This window comes from Mastigoproctus giganteus, chromosome 9 (genome assembly GCF_048544385.1).
Source record: "Mastigoproctus giganteus isolate SK-2022 chromosome 9, ASM4854438v1, whole genome shotgun sequence".
NCBI lineage: Eukaryota > Metazoa > Arthropoda > Arachnida > Uropygi > Thelyphonidae > Mastigoproctus > Mastigoproctus giganteus.
In genome coordinates this window covers 156,467,017-156,489,273 of record NC_143583.1, presented here as the reverse complement: position 1 = coordinate 156,489,273, position 22,257 = coordinate 156,467,017, and the positions used below count along the sequence as shown (strand labels likewise).

The 22,257-nt window shown below is 35.0% G+C and overlaps 1 protein-coding gene across 1 annotated transcript in view; it reads left to right on the top strand.

Annotated features, from left to right (window-relative positions):
- Positions 1-20,880, top strand: part of LOC150080833 (sodium/potassium-transporting ATPase subunit beta-like) — a 135,516-nt gene extending 114,636 nt beyond the window's left edge. The window contains exons 5-6 of the mRNA XM_090381136.1: positions 1,155-1,268; positions 20,077-20,880. Of these exons, the coding sequence (XP_090237262.1) occupies positions 1,155-1,268; positions 20,077-20,316 (354 nt within the window). The 3' untranslated portion in view covers positions 20,317-20,880. The remainder of the gene's footprint in view (positions 1-1,154; positions 1,269-20,076) is intronic.
- The last annotated feature ends 1,377 nt before the right edge of the window (positions 20,881-22,257 follow it).

The window sequence follows — 22,257 nt, the reverse complement described above, 5'->3', positions numbered from 1 at the left end:
GTCTAAGTTTTTAATATCTTTTTAAAATGCATAGCACCACCTGAAAAAGTGAATCCAATGTACACCACCAGGACATATTTTGAATCTTTACTGGCTTCTCATCAGCCAGGTAGGTGACCTCTATTGGCAAATATATGCCTAACTGTGAATAATGTGTTTTGTCAAAGTGAACAGCCAAGCAGTGTAAGTAAAACATCCATTTATAAACATCATAATGTTTATAAATGAACAAATCCCTAGAATTGGATAGTCCCACACAGTAAATTACAGGATTGTAGGGTTATTTTAATGCAATAGCTGAAATCCAATCAAAATTTGCATGCATTACCTGCATTGTGATTTCAATCACAGAGAGACATTCTGCTTTTGCTGAAGACCAAGTATCCCCCCCCCAGCCTAAGTCATAAGGTCAAATACTCAGCCTTTGGTCTTCGGTGAGAACAGAATATCTATCCGTGACTGGAGTTGAATGCAGGTAATGTGTGCAAATTTTTTTATTTCATCAGCATTTACTCTTGATTACTTTATTTTTTACTTTTATTTACTCTTGAGCTGTTGGATGGCTTGAATAGTCTTCATCAACCATATTTATTCTGCCAATTTTAAACCTTTCCACCCATTCATACACCTTTTTTTGAATAATGCACTTTTTTCCACATTGTGCCATATTCTTCTATGAATCTGGGAGAGTATAACCCCTTCTGATCACAGCACATTGTTCACTAACAGTGATATTAGAAAATAAAACTGACATGAATCCACCTCATACTCTATAAAACAGACTCTGTGCAGGCAGCTGGAGACATGCATAGAGTTGTCTAATAATATAGATGGTATGATGCCATTTGGTTTGTCTTACCTACCATATGTATATATTTTTATACCTACTACACCGTGGGGGGCATGTTTTGACATGGGGTGTTAGGTTTATGCAAATTGCCTGAGTTACATTTACCCTCTTATATTAGCTGCTGCTTTCCCCTCCATTGTAACTCAGCAGATAATCAGGAGTTGGCCATTTGAATTTTGTAAATTTAGGCTTCCTTAGCATTTCATTTATATTAATATATTATCAGTAGTACATTTTTTAACTGGAAGGTTAAAGAATTGAAATGATTGTGATGATATTTGCTAATTTTTTTATTTGCTGGTAGATTTTTGGATGGAAGCCTGAACCATATGATAATGATTCAATGCCTGAAGACTTGCCAGAAGAAATAAAAAAGAATTACGACCCAGCTAGAGTCTACATTAGTTGTAATGGAGAGGTAAAATATTATATTTTATTCAGTGATTTCAAACAACATTTTAATTATTATTATTGTTGTTTTTTATTTTTTATTTTTTTTTCAATATGCATTCAGTTTGGTTAAATTTTATTAGGTGATATATTAATACAAGATCTTGTGCACTTTTAAACTTAAACTTGGGATGTACACATGATACAAACAGATTTAATTGAGGTGTTTAAGGCTCTGAGAGGCATAAGTAAAATGAATGAGGATGAAATTTTCATGGTTATAAATGATTCTAGAACTAGGGACTGTAAATTCAAGTTACCCGGGAGATGTTTAGATTGGATTGCAGAAAGTTTTTTATTTTAGCCAAAGAGTTATAAATTACTGGAATAAGTTACTGACATGGGTGGTAGAGGCAGACAGTTTGGGGAAATTCAAATGTCAGCTGGATTGGGGAAAAGGGAAATGCATAGGTTGCCTATTTCCTTTTCTTTTATTAATTTTTAAAAATTTTCTTCTTATTATTCTTTTATTTTATTTTATTTATTTTTTTTTATTTATTTATTTTTTTTGGCTAATGCAGCATAAGCCATAGGCTTCCTTGCACCATGTGGCCATTACTAATTAATGATTATTTTATTTATTATTATTTTTTTTGTAATATTTTGTATACTTTTAAACCTTAATATTGATGTATATGTGGTGGAAGCAATTGCTGTGTGAAAGTATAATTAATACTTTATAAATTAAGTTTTATATTCTATTCAAAATGATGACAATAGAGGAAATGGTTGGGGGGGGGGTCAAGTGAATAACAGTCACAAAAAAATATTTATCTCACTACAGGAAAGTTATACACTGAAAACTCGGCCTTCAGTTGGATGAAAAAGTTTCAAGAAGCCATTGAAAGACTGTGGAAGTGGTAGAGAGTGCATTTCTAAGGATTTCACAAAAGTTGAAGTATATATATGTTGAACACAGCATAATCAAGTGAAATTCTGAAATTACACAAACTTGCTTATAGCATCAAAGTTCTTCAGATATTTTCAAGAAGAGGACTTATGTGAAATTAGATTTCAAAACAAAAATTGCTATTTTGTTCTTCTAATTAAAAATATTTTTTTTTTTTTTTTTAAATACTGATCTATTTTAGAAATTGATTAGCGGATCAATTGTAGAAATAAAAATGAAAAAAATATACAGGGAACTGATCAAATTTTAAGAGGTCTTTTTATTGAAACCTAAAAAAAACTGTTTACAAAATGGTTTTTATTGAAACCTAAAACCTAAATTTTGGTAGTAAAGAGAATTGCTCTGTTATTTATATATTCAGAACAAGTGATTTCTATGACAAGCTGCTATTCAATTTAGCACTGATTATTTTGATAAATTTTCTGAAATTAAAGGACTGTGATTTGACTGCAGTATAAACATAGTACATCTTGCCTCCTATGTTATCTGAGTAGTACCTTATATGAAGGGTGTTCTTTAAGTTGTAAGCATAACAAAAAGAAACCTATCTGGAGTCAATTATGAGTTACTTCTTAATATAGTCTCCTTTTAAACACACACACACACACACTCTCTCTCTCTCTCTCTCTCTCTCTCTCTCTCTCTCTCTCTCTCTCTCTCTCTCTATTAAAATCATATGTTGATATACTGGTAATGTTATAAGTTTTTAGTGCATCTATTACATGCTGATTGTTGTGAATGATTCTGCTATTGGGTAAGGTATTTAAGAAGGGCTTAAGAAGTAGTTCTAAAGTCTTACCAGGTTTGTGTGCAGAGCTAAATTTGCAGGATGTAATGAACCTGAAACCTACTGGATTTTTGTGGAATTTTGGTATAAAATAAATGTAGGGAAAATTATAATTGCTAAAGTTAATTTTTAATTTCTTGCTGAAGGCAAGAAGCTTTTTGGTGATAATACTGCTGTTGTTGGTAATAGGTTTGTAAGTTGCAGTTGAGTTGAGTTCTGCATTTAAAGTTTGGTAATAAAAGTATTTTCAGATAAATGCAAAGTTGTTAGAGGCTTTTATCTACTGGAGTTATGATAAAGTGCTCATGTAATTCAACTAGGTGCTGTTTGATTCTGGAGAAATTGTATTTGGTACCTGTAGCATGTGGAGAACCATGTGAGGCTAAAGTTTGATAGTTATGGAGTAAGTCAGCAAGAACTGAATTTATCCATATTTGGAAGGCTTCTATGGGTGTGTTATATTTATATGATAGCATGAAGCAAAAGTTAAGTAGATTATGATACAGCTGTTTTCTGACCTAGGTTGATATGCTGGTGAAGCCTGAATTTAAAGCCATGTGCCATGATGTTTCTGAGTTCTGTGTTAGGTATTATGTCTAAATTGCCAGTAATAATGTGCCCAAAATGAGCATTAACATAGGTTAATTAGTTGGCTGCATATGCAACTGTTGAAGCTTGGTATAAATTTATCTAGGCAGGTGGACAAAGACTTTAGTTACATGTTTTCAGTCCAAAAGGTTTTGAGTAACTGAATCTTGATTTTATCTGTAGATTGTGGCAGGGAGGAGATCACAGTGCTTGTCGATGCATCTATTGATGTTAATACTGTCTATGTTGAGGGGATATCACTTTAATATACTTCAATATTAAAGTGATATGCTCAATATTTTTATCAATGTTGAGATTTCAGTCTAAATTTACAGATATCTGTTATGAGGTGGAGTAAGTGCTTTGATTTAATTTCAGCATTATGAATAAATAGAGCTTTTAGAACACTTAGATGATCTGTGAAAAGTTACCTAGCTTATATTTATATACGCTTATATTTATATTTAATTATGTAAGAATAGATAAGTCTGATAAAGTTTGCACAGATGGAGGTGAAAAGCTAGAAAGGTAAGGATAGTAGAAAAAAAAAGCATTGTAGGTTTGTAAAAGGCAAAAGAATGTTAATATCCTAAAAGTTATGATGAATTAAGACAATTAAGGTTTGAATTGCAAAACAAATTAGAGGTGAGGGAACTGTAAAGTAAAATGATTAATATCACATAATTAAAAAAATAATAAAAAAAAATAAAAGATGGTAAAGCTGTCATCAGACATGGGTGGACAAATTTAGTTGTAGGTCGAAAAGAGGGATAGAAAAAATGCAAAATCTAATGTCAGCTGAAGTAAATATTGATACATGGTCAGGTATTTCATCAGCGGACTACAGCTGATCATGTGTCAAGAATTGCATTTCTATACTTGCCCATAACAGTGGAAGAGAGGTGGAAAAAAAGGCAAAAAGAATAAAATTAGCACATTCTCTTACAGTATGGACAAGGTAGTCCCTTACCTTGCATACCTTTTCATACTATGTTTATTTATTTTTATCCATCAACTGAAACTTTTTATATTACAGTTTTTATATATATATATATATATATCGCATGTAAGATAAGGATTTAAGATAAAGGATATGAACAGTGCTTAAAGTGCAATAATGTACAATAAAAGCTGTACCATAGAGCCCTAAGGCCAAATTAATATGCATACAGAGTTAGTGTTTAGGCCAGAAAGGAAGATAATATTTTAGAATATACATTATAAAAGTATACCCGGAGAGCCATGTGGCCAAAAGACTTAGATAGCCTGAGCTATTTTATTTAGTTATACCCTATAAACAAACAAATAATTAATAATAAAATAAAATAAATGCAAGGCATTGTATTGCATTGAAGGGACTCTTTTCCTACTTTTCTTGCAATTCCATTCAAACATTTTCACTTTACCTTTTATTAAGTCTATATATATACATATATATATATATATATATATATATATATATATAGACAACATTTTTACAAAGACATTAGTCTTTGTAAAAATGTATTTAAACTTTCATAACATAAGTTTATATGAACATAACCATAATTGGTATTTAGTTAGGGGTATAGATTTTTTTTAAAAATTTAAAAATTTTCTGATTGAGGGTTTTTTTTTTTTCCCCTCCGTTATCGGTTTGAAATACAGTACAGTGGTACCTCGGTATACATCCTTAATCTGTTCCAGATCCTTGGACTTATACCAAACAGGACGTATACCAAATGAATTTTTTCCATAAGAAATAAAGGAAAAATGATTAATCTGTTCCCATGAAAAAACACTTTTTTTAAACACTTCACTTTCTTGGCTCGTTTCTGCCTTGTTTTTCAAAAGATTGGCATGCATCAGTTTTCCTTTTTGCAAATCATTGCTTCTGATACGCTATCACCAGCACACTTTTTCTGTTATCCAGATCAAAAGCAATTTCTCAACATGCTCTAATGTCCCTGATCTTTTTCGGCAATCGATTTCACCTCCTTCGCAACGTTAGCAGATTTAGTAACGTCTTTGTTTTTCACAATCGTAGATACCATCGGTCTCGGCATACGGTATGCAGCAGCCAAGTCCCAGATTATTATTATTATTATTATTATTATTAGCTATACAGTGCAAGGAAGCCTGAGGCTTATGCTGCACCAGCCAAAAAAAAATTTCTGAATTACCCAGAGAGAGAGAGAGAGAGAGTCAGAAGTAGAAGGAAATCACCAAGAAAGAGAAGAATGATGATGATACGCATGCCACCTTCATACTTTTCAACAATCTCTTTTTTCATCTCCATTGTGATTCTAACCATTTTCTTTGTTGCTTGGCTCTTCTCGTTAACTTTCTTAGAACTCATGGTTAATGAATTTACAAAAAAAATTACGTAAAAAAAACACAAAATCACGTGAAAATTCAGAGTTATAGCACAGGTTGTTCGATGAATTGTAGAAACTGTCATACTGACTCTTGTGGGCAGTCGTGGCAGAGATGGCAGATCTTACCCCTCTCCAAAAACTGAATTCGGTCGATCAAGTGTGTAAGCGTGCACCGTGCATGCATATGCCCTCAGTGTGTTATATCCGAAAGCTGAGTGAGGACAGGCGCGCATACTTTGCTAGCGTCTGTCCTTGGTCGGCTTTTATTCGGTTTTTGGAGAGGGGATAGGATCTGGCATCTCCGAGTCGTGGCTTTGCCTCAAGAGAGGTAAACAAGGGGAGCACACAGTGTTGTGACTCATTTTTACACACACGAGTCTTATTCCAAACAAAGGTCGTATACCAAACAAAATTTTGTTTGTACCGAGGTACCACTGTATTATGCTTTTTAATTATATTATCCCTCAAAAATATAATAAGGAAACATAAAATAAAATGAAGTTTTCAATAAAGCAGCCTAATTATCCATTACACAGTTTCCCGTAAAATTATATTCAAGTTCCCCAAAAACAACTTATTTGAAATGTCTATGTGATACGATTTGCAATGAGAAGCATCTGCCATCTCACGGTTCTAATGAATAAACAGTAGGTGGATCTGAAGCGCTGTCAAATTGGAAAGGCAGAAACACTGCTGTTGTGCCCCACAGAGGTTAACAAGTTAAAGGTGTAAGAGTGGAGGTTTTAATTTTAGGAACAGCAGTTATGGCTGTCTAAGATACAATATGGCCCTTATCAAATAGGAAGACAGTGTTAGGAAGGACAATATAGATAAATTACAGAATAACTTTAGAAGCCACGAATGCATACATACCATTAAGAAAATATGCTGTCCCACCAAAGCATTGTGACCATTCCCATGTTTTAGCTATCAGCCATTCCTCCTTGCCTGGTGGCATATGTATTGTAGTGAGAACCAGTAAATGTGATACTGCAGGTTCGTGGCATGCAGTCCATGCAAAGTGAGCACATGATCTGATGGACTTTGAGGGGGGGGACAATTTTTGGGTACTGGTTGAAGGGTGGCAATTTTATGGAAACTGCAAACCTTGTGGGCTGTTTGCAGAGTGCTGTAGTTAAGGTGTTCCAAGAGTGGACGGTACTAGGCAGAACAGCAGTCACCAGGCCAAAGGCAGGAACTCATGCCTCATCAGTTGTCATGGTGAACTGTCCTACCTTGTGTAAGCTGATAGATGTGGAACAGTTGATCATGGACTTTATCCTGGGGATGACCAATGGTGTTTCTAATGTTCAAATGAACTCTCCTCTGTATGTACCTCTAAAGTAGGTGCCTGTGCTCGTGGCCACCCATTGTAAATGATGTCTAAAGTGTGCATCTGAATAGTGTCATTGGACCATTAAAGACTGGAAAAAATTGCCCTTTCTGATTAATTATATTTTATGCTGTGCATTGTGGATGGTAGTGGTGGGTACTACAGCAACAAATTACAAAAAGGAATTACTCTGTCCTAGTCCAACAGAAATAGGTGTGATGGCAGTGTTTTGGTATGCTAAAAACTACCTATCCATTGTGGCTGATCATGTACACTCCTTCATGATGAGTCTTCCTAGATGTAACAGGTGTGTTGCAGGAGGATAGCGCACCCTGCACATTGCCAATATTTCTCAAGAGTGGTTCACTGAACTCGAAAGTGACTTTTAGGTGCTACCTTGGCCTCTAAATATGCCAGAGATGAATCCCATAGAACGTCTCTGGGGTTGGATCAATGATCCAGCTTTTGTATCCTCCACCACCACAGATCTATAGAACACGATCTTGACAACATGGTACTATGTACTTCCTGCAAAATTCAGAGGCTTTATACAAAATTCAGAGGCTGTATAACTAATGCCTTACCATATGGTACTTTTAAGGCAGTCATAATGACTAATTGTATGATGCAGAGGTCAGTGTACAAGGAACTAGCTAGTTTAATAGAGCAAAGAGGAGGAGAAAAAAGCATGGACAGTTTTTATTATAGAGCAAAAGCCTGAATCATATAATAGTAATGTGGATCTGTAACAGTATCACAGAAATGGTTAGGCTTGCAAAGCATAAGAACTACCTAAGGTAGTAAAGAAAGGGAACAAAAAGTTTGATACATATATTTATAAAATTTATAAAGAGAGAGAGAGAGAGAGAGAGAGAGAGAGAGAGAGAGAGTGAGAGATTGCAGATTGGACCCTTGCATAACAGATGCAGGATAGTTGCTGATAATCCAGTTGATGAATTGAATGAATATTTTGCAGTGATCTTGCCCTTCAAAACAAGAAGAAACTGTGCTAGTGAACTTTAGCATTATGGAAATTAGAATTTGAAATTTTTTATTAGAAAAACTTGGGTCTTAAGACAAGGCCTTGGGGTAGATTACCCAGTTATTTTTGAGGAAGTGGCAAGGGAATACATCAGACCATTAATGTTAATTGTGAGAGCTCTGTTAGACTCAAGGGTGATTCAAGGAATGAAGTGGGCAGCTACGGGCTAGTCATTTGCCTGAAATGGTAGGCAAAATTGTGCTTTTGTAAAGCAAAAATCTCCTTTAACTAATATGATAAAGGTCACAAATAAGATCCTCAAATGGATTAAAGGATGGCTAAACAGCAGGAAGCAAAGGGTTGCAATTAATAGTTATTCTTCAAAATTCAGTAGGGTTAGAAGTGGGGATCCCTCAGGGATCAATGCTTAGTTCACACTGTTTTGTTTTTGTGTAATATATAACCAATAATTCATATAAAAATAAAACATAAGCCAGTAATATCCGTAGCCGAGTGGTCAGGAGTGGGAGTGAAGTAGCACACGCTCTTTGAGTAGACCGGGGTTCAAGCCCCTGACTGCTGAATACGGTCGATCTGCCAACCCGCACTGGACCAGCGTGGCAGATTATGGTCCATTTCCCTCGGCATGAATTGTTGAGGAGGCTTCCATCCTGCAGTGGGTTGATAATGGCTGCACTTTACCTTTTTTTTTTTTTATGGCAAAAAACAGTAGAGTGAAAGTTAACATCAACAAGGAAGGGGAAGTAAAGGTAACAAGACAGAAACCGTAGCTGAAAGTCCCCAAATAATTTAGAGCTTTAAATCCAATTTAAATTTAAAATATATTTATTTATTTTCTTATTTTATGTTATTACATTCTAACTTTTAAGCCATTATTTAAATATAACTCAGTGGTAGTAGTGGGTTGATATGCAAAAAAGCAGCCCCTGTGCTGCCATCTATTCTCCTTTTTCTGTTTATATAAGCTGCCAAAGCTTACATTACGTCTGTGTTGGGGCTCTGTTTGTTTGTTGTTTGGTTTTTAGGAGCATTAGCAACTAAGGCCATATTGCTCCAGGAAATGAGGTGGTCATTCCGGTCTAATCAAGAAGCGTGTGTGCTACACACTGCTGCTCCTTCCCACCTGGCTACGGAGGCGCCTTGGGGCTCTGCTCTAGAGTGCTGTCTGTTCTATAGTTTATTTCTCGCTGCATAAGGACCACCGCTATGCAAATCCTCCGCATTTGTGGATCGATCAGAGGAAGAAGGGGTGGTTTGGTCCTTCGATCTGTTTGCCTTTGCGACAATTTGTATAGCAATTGAAATGCAGCGATTCCATGACCATTATTGGCCTTGTGGTCCTCTGTCGATATGGGGCATAATGGTCAGTCTATATTTTGTTTTCTTTTAGTAGTTCTTTTTAGTCCCTTTTTGGTGATATTTCACGTCTTTTGGAACTGGTACCTTACAGGGGGGTACCGCTAAATTATTATATAATTGGTATTATTTTAAATTTAAATTGGATTTATTATTATTATTAATTGGATTTAAAGCTCTAAATTATTTGGGGATTTTCGGCTACAGTTTCTGTCTTGTTACCTTTACTTCCCCTTCCTTGTTGATTTATTTTTTATGTTAACTTTTGCTCTAATGTTTTTTGCCATTCTACTGGCTTATGTTTTATTTTTATATGAATTGTCGGTTACATCTGCACATCATGTGGAGGATGTGCATTTTGCTGCCTCTAATGATAGCTTAATATTTATTTATTTTCTTATTTTATGTTATTACATTCTAACTTTTAAGCCATTTTCACATTTTCTACATATTATATATATATATATATATATATATATATATATATATAGAATATCATTAGAAAAAGTAAATCAATCCAATAATAAGAATACCATCAAGGACTTAAGAAAACGCAAAAAAAAAAAAAAAATTATTATTATCGCTTTTTACCGACAATCTAGATGACTTCAACTGGGGCCAACCACCCAGAATGAAGGCAAAAAACGACAAGACGTTCTCTGTTTCTGTGATGATCAATATATGCTAAGTAATTTAAATCTAAACCAAATATAAACCAGTATAGGCCGAATATAAATCGAATATAAAGAAATCGAATGAAGATAATTAATTAAGAAAAATTATGAAATATTAGAATCAAAGGTAAGAAATATAAGTAAAATATAAATGTAAGCATATATTAATCATCGTTGACCCGACAGAGAACGTAATTTAAGGATTAAAACAAGATTAAATATATAATACATACTACATTTGACCGTATCTAGGACATAATGTAATAGTCGTCAAAATAATATGTGGTGCCCCCTATGTGATGGATACGGTAAAAATAAATAAATAATTAAATTAAATTAACGCAAAGAGAAACATGCAGATAGTAAATTCAGCTCAGGGTCCTACTATAGGAACGGGTTTGCGATCCCGGGCATACCCGAGCCACAACTTATATCTTGTAATGCCTTTAAGCTGTCCTACACTCTTTATTTTTATTTCTCCGAAATTATTAGGGCAATCCGAGGACGTAGGAGAAACTATTTCTTATCTATACCACTATTTTTCGCCTTTGTGGAGTTCAGGTTCTATTTTTCCTACTCCTTTAGTTTTTCTTCTTACTATCTGCATGTTTCTCTTTGCGTTAATTTAATTTAATTATTTATTTATTTTTACCGTATCCATCACATAGGGGGCACCACATTATTTTGACGACTATTACATTATGTCCTAGATACGGTCAAATGTAGTATGTATTATATATTTAATCTTGTTTTAATCCTTAAATTACGTTCTCTGTCGGGTCAACGATGATTAATATATGCTTACATTTATATTTTACTTATATTTCTTACCTTTGATTCTAATATTTCATAATTTTTCTTAATTAATTATCTTCATTCGATTTATTTATATTCGATTTATATTCGGCCTATACTGGTTTATATTTGGTTTAGATTTAAATTACTTAGCATATATTGATCATCACAGAAACAGAGAACTTCTTGTCGTTTTTTGCCTTCATTCTGGGTGGTTGGCCCCAGTTGAAGTCATCTAGATTGTCGGTAAAAAGCGATAATAATAAATTTTTTTTTTTTTTTTTTTTTGCGTTTTCTTAAGTCCTTGATGGTATTCTTATTATTGGATTGATTTACTTTTTCTAATGATATTCTATAGACATTGTGGGTGTATTGCATGATTGCTTGCAACTGCATTAACCCATAAATATTAGTTCTTGTCTTTTAACTTTCTTGCTTTTCTTTATTTCTTGCTTTCCTTTTATCACTAATATAACTATTAATATATATATATATGTAGAAAATGTGAAGAAGATTTTTGTTTAATCCTATTGAATCTGCAGTATACACGAGAAGTGAATTCAACGAAATAAGGATATATTGGTAGGATGACTCTCATCAACCAGTGCAATACCACCACTTTGCTTATTGGAGGCTTGAAGTGGTGGAACCCATGTTTAGTCTCTAGAGCTAAGTTCCGGTCAACCCTTCCCTATCTCTTCCATCATGCAGTACGATTCATGACTTTTGAGGTTATGATGAACATCGTGGCGAGATCCAATATTCCTTACTTCGAGGGTACAGCTCTAAAACAGTATTCGCAGGTCGGCTGCTAGTTAGTACACTGGACCGAACCTATTGGTAACTCTCTAGGAGGCTTCCGGACTAGTGTATAATCTTGCTACCTCTACTCTGCCAGATAGTGACTGGAGGGAGTCCAAGTAGTGTGTATGTGGGAAGCATTGTCGAGGCCACGTTATGTCAAGGATCTGGGTATATTCTTACCATGTGTACGCCATATCCAAAAATTTCATTACTTCATACAGCATGTCCCACCCACTTTTTCTTACTATTGAATACACCATGAATTGTCAAACTAATAGAGCAAGCTTATCTGTGAAAAGATCTAAACCTCCCAAGCACTTCCTAATTAATTTCACAAATATACGTGGTCTCAATTCTAATCTCAACGATGTCCATTTCCACTTGCAGTCTGCCAAACCCCATGTACTTTTTCTGACAGAATCTCAGTTACCGGTTGATTCAACTACTGCTCATCTCAGATGCCCAAATTATTTGCTGTATGATTCCTTTTGCCTCAAAGGTGGTACTTGCACATATGTCAGTTCTGATATTCCCTGTCAGAGACTTGGCAATTTGGAATCTCCTCTGGCTTAAAATCTCTCTACCTCATTGTGTCAAATTCATTTGTTGTCTCTACCGTTCTCCCAACTCCACTAATCACTTGGAGCTCTTTGACTTCCTCTCTTTGCAACTTGACTTTCTACAGTCCAACTTTCTTAATAGTGAGGTAATTTTCTTTGGTGATTTTAATGTTCACAACTACAGCTGGCTTCCGTTTTCTAGTCACACCGACCCAGCTGGTCGAGATGCTGAGGCTTTTGCAATTACTAATGATCTTGCACAGATTGTTCATTTACCTATGAGAATACCGGACAATCCTAATCATACGGCTTGATCTTTTTCTCAAACAACCCTTCTAAGTACACTGTTGAAGTGACAGGTCCTTTAGGCACTTCAGATCACAACTTGGTGATTCTCTTCTCCAATGGAACCTTTATCTCATGGCTATTCCCAACCTCGTTGTTTGGCATTACAAGAATGCAAAATGGGATGACCTGCAAGACTTCTTTTCCTTGGTTGGATTACTGTTTCAAAACTTCTGATGTCAACGTTTGCTCAGATTGTGTCAGTGAAATTATTCTTGCAGGAATGGAATCCTTTATCCCACTCTCCACTTTAAAATCTCGTCCTTTATCTAAACCTTGGTTTTCCAATAAATGTGCTAAGGCTGTTCAAGAGAAGAATGTTACATATCATAATTGGCTTGTTTCTAATTCTCCAGTTTCATTTTCTGCCTACACCAAAGCTCGCAACAATTGTAAAGCAGTTATTAATCAGTCCAAACTAGAGTTTGAACAGGCTAAGAGTAGAAAACTTGCTTCTTGCCCTAATGGTAGCCGAGCATTCTGGTCTCTTGTCAAAGCTATTGGCAGCAACTTTTGCCCATCTCTGCTCCTACCTCTGTCCAAACCAGATGGTTCTGTTGTCACTTCAGCCAAGGATAAAGCTGACCTGCTACATCTCATTTTTCTTCCAACTCATGTATTAATGATCTTGGTAAATCACCTCCCACCATTCCCAACACGCTCCATTCAATGCCTCCTGTGGTCTTCCGTCAAAAGGATCTCAGAAGGATTTTGACGAATCTTGATGCTAAGAAAGCTCCAGATCCTGATGGTATTTCTCCACTTGTGCTCCTGAACTTACTCCTATTTTTTGCCGCTTTTTTTCACTTTCTTATTCCAAAGGTGTTTTTTCTTCTGCTTGGAAATTTGCTCATATCCAGCCAGTTCCTAAAAAGGGTGACAAATCCCTCCCATCCAGTTATCGCCCCATTGCAATTACTTCTACTCTTTCTGAAGTAATGGAGAAATCAATTAAAAGCCAACCCCTAAACTACCTAGAGTTCTTCCGTCTGATCAACGATCCACTGGTGATATTCTGCTTATGTTACCCATTTATGGACAAATTCAATGGAAAAGTTCGGTGAAACATAAGCAGTTGCTCCTGACATTTCAAAGGCTTTCGATCATGTTTGGCATAAAGGTCTTCTAAACAAGCTTCCATCTTATGGTTTGCTAACCACGTTTTTGTAATTGGTTATCCAGTTTTCTCTCTGGTGGCTCTCTGTCTTCTAACTTCTCCACTAATGCAGGTTCAGTTCTTTGTCCCACTCTTTTCCTCTTGTATATTAATGACCTTCCATTGACTGGAAATCCTATCCACAGTTTTGCCGACGATAGCACACTGCATTCGACTTTCCAGTTTGAGAAACCTTGCCTTGCTCAATCGGCTTCAACTTCTGGAATATCCAGTGGGGCAAAGACAACTTAGTTGATTTCAATCGTTCTAAAACTCAGTCTTGTCTTATATCTTGCAGAAAGGATTCTTCTACTCCTATGCTTATCTTTGGTGACACTCTGATATCTAGGCAAAATGGTATATCTCTTTTGGGAATTACCCTGACTTCTAATCTTTCTTGGCAAAAGCACATGCAAATATTGCTTCCTTTGCATCTAAAAAACTTGGTTTTCTCTTTCACTCTCGGCGTTACTTTTCTTCCAAACAGCTGCTCACTCTGTATAAATCGCAAATCCGCCCTGCCATGGAATATTGTTCCCACATCTGGAGTGGTGCCCCAAAACCTCTCTGAGGCTTCTTGATTCCATTCAGAAGAGGGCAGTTAGGTTAATTAATGATTCATCTCTTTTAGAGTCTCTCCACTCGCTGTCTCATAGACATACTGTTTCTGCTGCATGCCTTTTCTACAGATACTTCCACGGGCACTGTTCTTCTGAATTGGCTTCTATACTTCCCGCTCTCTCTTTCAAAACAGTCCGAACACATGCCGCCAACATCCATTTACTGTCCAACTTCAAACTCACAGAACCAACTTTTCATCTTCCTTGTTTATTCATTCAATTGGCGTTTTCTGGAACAACCTTTCTTCATACGTATTTCCTTAAAATTACACTCTACAGAAGTTCAAGTCAAATATCTTCTTTCGTTTTCTCAACCTCCAACCCAAGTATGGTACTAAGTAATATAGATTCTAATACCTCTCATGTTTGGGGTTATTAAAAAAAAAAAAAACTTACATCAGAAATTTGGTAAAAGGGCATGGAATATGATTTTACAGGTCAGCTTAGCAGGTAGGCAAATTAACTAAGCTTCAGTTCTGAGGAGGGGGAGATATATATCCACCCATCAGCATTTTCCTGTCTAGTTAACTTTTGTATATTTTGTTAGCATTTATGGCAAAATGCAAAAGTTTCTCTTTTTTCCCTCTCAGAGTTACACTGCTTGACAAAATTTACAGAACAAAATGTTTTTCATGAATATTTTATTGTGAACGTTGTCGCTGAAGCCGAATATTTGATATAATAGGCATCCTGGCATGCAAATTCCAAGTATCCAATAGAAATTGATCTAACACGTTACAGAGCCACACATTATGCAAATTATTCATGCCTATAAAAACCTGAGTTGCAACCACATCACTTCATTCCCTTTTTTTTGGCTTGCTGAGTGGGATAGCCATATCTCCAGTACTTGGGATGGCAAGTCATTGTCATTTAGATGATTCTTTGAGATGGTGGCTGTTGGATGACTATAGCAGGCAATATCGGTGAGTTAGAACATTGGCTTAATGTGTCACAGTGTTGTCTCAGCACTATGGAAGTAGTTTCGGGAGACAGGAACCATTACAAGGAACTGGCTAAGGTTGCCCAAGGGCTAAGTTAACTAGAATAGACTGCTATCTGGCTCTAACAGCAAGATGGAACCCTACAATGTTCTGTCATCAACAGTCTCTTGAGGTTACTGCAGCCATGGGAAAATATTTCCAACCAGACTCTGTTAAGAAGGCTCAGTTCAAGTGAATTTTATGCAAAGAAGCCAAATACAGTGGTTATCCCATTAATCCCAAGCCACCACAGAACTCTTTGAAGCTGGTGCCATGAACATGTGACATGGAGCCCTAACAAATGAAGTACAATTCTGTTCTCTGATGAGTCCAATTTTAGCCTACAAACATATTCTAGACATTATTTCAGCTGGAGACGACAAGGAATGCAGTAGCATCCCTCCAACATTAGAAAAAGGGACACTTACAGTGGAGTTGGTGGAATAATGATCAACAGCTGCATCCATGTTTTTTATAGGGGTACTATAAGTGTGGAGAGGTACCGAGAACAGATCCTCAAACCCTTGTGTGTCTTTTTAGGTGTGCAGTTGGGCCAGATTTCACTGCTTGTAGAGCTCAAGTGGTGGAGGAATGTCTTGAAATTGAAGATATCTAAAGACTGCTGTGGCCAGCACAATCACCTGACTTAAAATTGAATGTGTAGAATGCCCTTGAGCATCACATCGCATTCTGACAGCCAACTTCTGAGTCACTTAGTGAGCTAAATTCTGCACTAGTGGAAAAACAGGATTTTATGGACACCCTTATATCAAGCATTTTTTGCCACTGTCAAGCCTGTTTAGCCATTGGAGGGAATCATATGCTATACTGATGTCATATAACCATATTTTCAAGCATCTTGTATTGAATTCTGTAATGTGACCTTTTTGGTAATTCTTATACAATCTCTATAACCCTTATACCTGTCTGAAGTTTTTCGCTGTCTCCTCATTTTGCTGTTATTCTATGGTACACAGCCATACCAAATTTTGTCCCACTTCATTGCAAGCTTCACGAGTTACACCATGTTTTCTATGTGTTTTGTTAATTTTGTCAAGCAGTGTATTTTAATTCTGAACAAACCATGTAGCCCCCCTGAGAAACCTTCAAAACTTCCAAAAAAAAAAAGTCCCAATTCTGTTTATAATAGGAAGCATTAATCACTATCTGCTCTTAAAAGCATTCTATTCCTCATTAGACAGACATTCAGTCCTACTGTGTCTTTTCTACAAGGTATTTTTTAGGTATGTTGGTATATATGGATAAACCGACCGGGCTAGCCGGGTGGGTAAAGTGCCTGCCTGGCAACCCAAAGGTCGCGGGTTCGAATCCCGCCTCGGGCTTGGATCAGAGTACTGCAAAAAACCTTGGGAGGTGCACTATGGCCACAGAAGCCGATGCGCCAAACAACTACAAAAAAAAAAAAAAAAAAAAAAAAAATATGGATAAACACCTGTTATCTTCACTATGTCCATCCATCTGCATCTAACAACTCTACTCCCAGTGAAAAGATATTCATGAAATTTTATATGTGGGCCTTTTAAATATATATCTAGCCATTCCAAATTTTATTATAATTTGACAAAATAGAATTTCAGCATTTATTATTATATGGAAAAAAGAAATTCATAGATTAAATATAGTTTTAATGCAGTATTGTTAACTTTGGACATTCCGTGCATGCATCACATGTATTGTTACGTAAGACCCGTGAACATTCTGTCACTTTTGAAGAGATATATAAAATTAGAATGATAATTAAATAAAAATAATGCCAGCAGCATGGCAAGACAGAAGAACAAAAATAGTCAAAATTAAACATAACGATCAAACCAACAGGGAGGGAAGAGAAAAGTAACAGGAGTAAAAATATTGTAGCAGAAACTCTCCAATATAATTTAGAAAATCTAAATGCAAAAATAAAATAATTCATTAAATTTTGAATGCCAATTAAATAGAAATTTAATAGCACCTCCTCTGATGGGCACCAAATCCAAATTTATGTGAAATATCATCAACAGAGATGTAAACCAACTATAATAAAATAAAGCAAAAATAAACCAAAAAATGACTGACCATTACTCCCCATCTCAATAGAGGACCATAAAGCCAATAATGGTCAGGGAATCACTGCATTTCGATCGCTGGGCAAATTGCCGCAAAGGCAAGTTGATCGAAAGACCAGTCCGGCATCCAAGCCTCAGATCGAACCACCAATACACGAGGACTTGAATAGCGGTGGTCCTGAAGCAGCGAAAATTAAAAATAGGACAGATACAAGGACTCCAATGCAAAGCCACACTACTGAAAAAAAGTAATTTTAACCAGATTATATAGATGACAGCACGGGTGCAGCGTTAGCAAATCAACCCACTACTATCATGTGATATACATATATTTGAATAATTTTTGAAATAGTTGAAGTTGAGAGTTTCTGCTACAATATTTTTATTCTTGTTACCCTTCTCTTCCCTCCCTGTTGGTTTGATCATTATGTTTAATTTTGACTATTTTCACTCTTCCGTCTTGCCTTGCTGCTGGCATTATTTTTATTTAATTAGCATTATAATTTTTTATATTTGAAGCATCATGTAGAGGAATATGCTTTTTGCTGCCTCTGATGTTTGCTTTAGTTTTTTTTTTTTTTATTTATTATGAAAGATTGTTTTCAACTTTTCAAACATTATTCAATATATATATATATATATATATATATATATATATATATATAGAGAAGATACTAAAAGAATATTGGTGAAGAGTCATCATCATCATCAGCCATTTTCAATCCACTGCAGGATGAAGGCCTCTCTAGCAACTTTCCAGTTCCTTCTGTTTTGAGCACTGGCACTGGTGAAGAGTAATAAATATTAAACCGTTGTAATTAAACTGAATGACTAAGTTTAGAGAACTTAAAACTATAGAGAATTAGTAAGTGTTCTGTGTGTAAGTGTTCTGTAAAGTTATGTCAATAACAGTTAATCGATGAGAAGACAACTATATTTACTTTTCACTTAATCACAAAAAAAAAAAATTAAATTCATTTTTTTAATAAAAAAAAGATTGTTCCTGAAATGTAATGTACTGCGCACCATACATAACCTAATTTGTAATGGAAATATGTTAGTGTCATTTCTTAATAAGAAAGAAAAAGTTCAGTTGATACCACATTTTCAGCATTTTGTGTTGGTCCCTGGAAAGCTTTTAAGATCAGTCACAGCCCCCCCCCCCCAAACCATAAAAATCTATTATTATTATTATTATTAATAGCCATATGGTGCAAGGAAGCCTGAGGCTTATGCTGCACCTGGCAAAAAAAAAAAAAAAAAAAAAAAAATTCCCGAGTTACCCTGAGAGAGAGAGAGAGAGAGAGAGATAAAAGTAGAAAGGAATCGCCAAGAAAGAGAAGAATGATGATATCCAGCTCAGGACCCTAGGTTTGCCAAGCCCATACTCACCAGTTGTGAGCCCCTGGGGTTCGCTTATTACTCTAAAATGAAAAGTCAGATGTTTAATCTGTGTTGTGTTGGTCCTTGATAAAATTGCAGATCCAGTTACATTTTCACCCCCCCCTTCCCCATACACACACAAATTGGTGTAAATGAAAGTATGTTTTCACATCAATCTACAATAAAAATGCAGACTGCTGCCAAATTTTCAACATATATTCTGTTGATCCCTGGGTTGGTTCTAAATTCACTTCTGATTTAATCACGTTCCCTCCCCAGTTTCCCCACAGAAATATTGCTGTAAATGTGGAACATGAGCTGTGATCCATTTCAATGTTTAGAATATTTTAGGAACCTTTGTAACAAATTTTCATATTGACAGGTTTGTTATAAATCTTGAATTTTACTATCTGCTAATGTACCTAAAATGTACTGTACTGCATACATTAACTAACTTGTCCTAATTGGAATTTGCAATTCTCCCAGTTTCTCTCAAATCAGAACACAAGTAGTAACCAACAAGAATTTATTCACCATTGATTTCAAAGTAATTTTTCTTCATTCATTCCCTGGAACAACTTTCCTACATATATATTTCCTGAAAATTACACTATAGAAATTATACTCAGCAAGTTTTTTTCTGATATCCTTAATTTATTCACAGTGCTATAGTACTTCAAAAACTGGTTTGGGATCACGTAAGCAAAAAAGACAGGATGCAGAATAAAAGACAGCAGCTCTATAAAAATATCTTTCATTGAAAAGTACTTTTATTGATGAACCTACTCTAAAATTATGGTAGTATTAAAATAGAAAACAGTTAATGATATCATGTTTTGTCTTGCATATTAAGTGCAGCTTTTAAATTGGTCTCATTCTTTGAGAAGTCTGCAGTGGTTGAATTGCATATCAATATTGTGTGTAAATAGAATAATTTTTCATTTTTTTAGATCTTATTCTAGTACGCTTATAATCCTAAGTTATATTGAATTTATGGATGCATTTTGTTTTCTTAGCAGTTATATTGTATTATTTCATCTATTTGTTTTCTTTCAGAACCCAGCAGACAAAGAAAACATTGGTCCGTTGAGTTACTACCCTAACCAAGGCATTCCTAATTACTATTTTCCTTTCACTAATTTGGATGGTTACCGCTCTCCTTTTGTCTTCGTCCATTTTGTGAAACCTGCTACAGGAGTTCTGATTAATGTTGAATGCAAGGCATGGGCCAAAAATATTTGGCATGACCGAATGGAAAGGATGGGCAGCGTGCATTTTGAGTTATTAGTGGATTAGTTTTATTCTCCTAGTTCAGCATTTTTTCCTTTCATATCTTTCTGCCATCCACCATTCTCTTAGATATATTTTTTTTCTCATTTTATTTTTACTTGGCCCCCTTTTATCATTGCTAATGCAGACCATTAAATACATTGCGCGTGTATACACACACAAATACATTCATATATGTCTATATACATAAATACCCATACACTGCCTCATGTTTTCTCTCATTTTAGCTTGTCAGATTTTCTCATCATGTGAATTATCTTGGAATAAAGCCTAGATCTGTGAAAAAACTTCTCCTGCCATCATAATATTCAGTGAGGGACAGCTCTCAGTTTTATTTATTGCTGTGTATTTTTTAATTTTGTGATTTGAGAACTGTACATCTATTTTTGTGACTTTCTGAGAAGGTTAAAAAGCAGTTCTCAATATTATTATTTTTTATTTATATTTACATAATCCTTTTTCTTTTAAAACCAATATTCTACTGGTAGGCTTAAAAGTGGTCTCATTTTTATCAATTTTTTAACTTTTTATGTGAATGATGTTGAATAATTTTGTCATATGTTCCAAGGCAGCAGGTTTTTTTTTTTTTTTTTTTTTAAATTGTGATCTTTGGTTACAGTTATCTGATGTTACAGATGATCTGTAAATTAAGCAACAAGCTGAGTTTTTGTGTTATAATTTTGGCTTGAATGTGTACAAGATATCTAATGTAAATCATAATGGGATATTTCATTATTAGAGATTTAAAAAAAAAAAAAAAAAAAAAGCTATTGAAAACTGCTGACTGTTTGGTCATAGGTATATGTATATATATATATATATTTTATTTAGTATTTTATTTTTTGAAGGAGAATTTGTAGCATAGTCATTTATAAAGTGTTATTGGCTTCGTTTGGAGCTGTGTAACGAGTATGTAAATTGTTTCGGACACTTTCATATTAAGAGCCCACATCATCAGTTATGGGGAAAAAATGGAAAAATTTATGTACACTCATTAGTAGCAAATGCACATCAAATGTAAAAGCAAGAATCTCTTTCACCACCACTACATTGTGGATTGTAGATATTCCCTAGTCATCTCAGCATCAAATGCCTCCTACTGACTGTAGTTAGATGCAGCTTGCATGTCTTATTATAAACAAACATGATGAAACAAAGAAATGAAGGTACTTACCCATTCAAAATCCATTGTCCATATTTGGTGTACTTTGTGTAGTCACAATTCTAGACATGATACTATGTACAGAACTGCCAAGACGTTCATTTTGACTTAAATCATGTTATCATTCTTCATTGCACTTCTTATTCTTTTCTTAATAGTCATGCAGCCTATTTACTCAGGGTCTGGCAGTTTTAGTTGAGGGATCCTAGTATATTATCTGAATTTTAATAAAATCAGAAATGGGATTTGTTAGGAGCAGCTGGCATTCAGGAGACCATTTACCTGTGGACATATTTTGACCAGCAGTCAGCATGGAATATACTGTATTGTTGTAACACTTCTTGGAAAAACTATAGAAATTCTTGTGAATTGAGAGTAAACACAAGTGGTTAACAAAATTGTTAGCTTTCTATTAGCAGCAGAGCAATTTTTCCAAATCTAAAATGTTTACAGTTATAAATTTAATAACTGAGATGTTATGAATTGTACTAGAATGGGGTGAGGGAACTTGCAGATGGTATTGCTGTGGTGATCAATTCTGTCTGTAGAGTGCACAGTGGTTAATAAAAGATAAAGAAAATATGTATTTGATTTAGTAGGAAACAACACAGACCCAAAAATTAAAAAAAAAAATAAATAAAAAATTGGAAAGATTGAGAATCTAGTTTTGTAGTTTGCCCCCCTTCTCTCCTCCTCATGGATAGGAGAAAATACTACAACTTCATACATAGCCCAATATATATAATATACTGTGGTCTATTAAATTTCCTTTTAAAAAAATAATT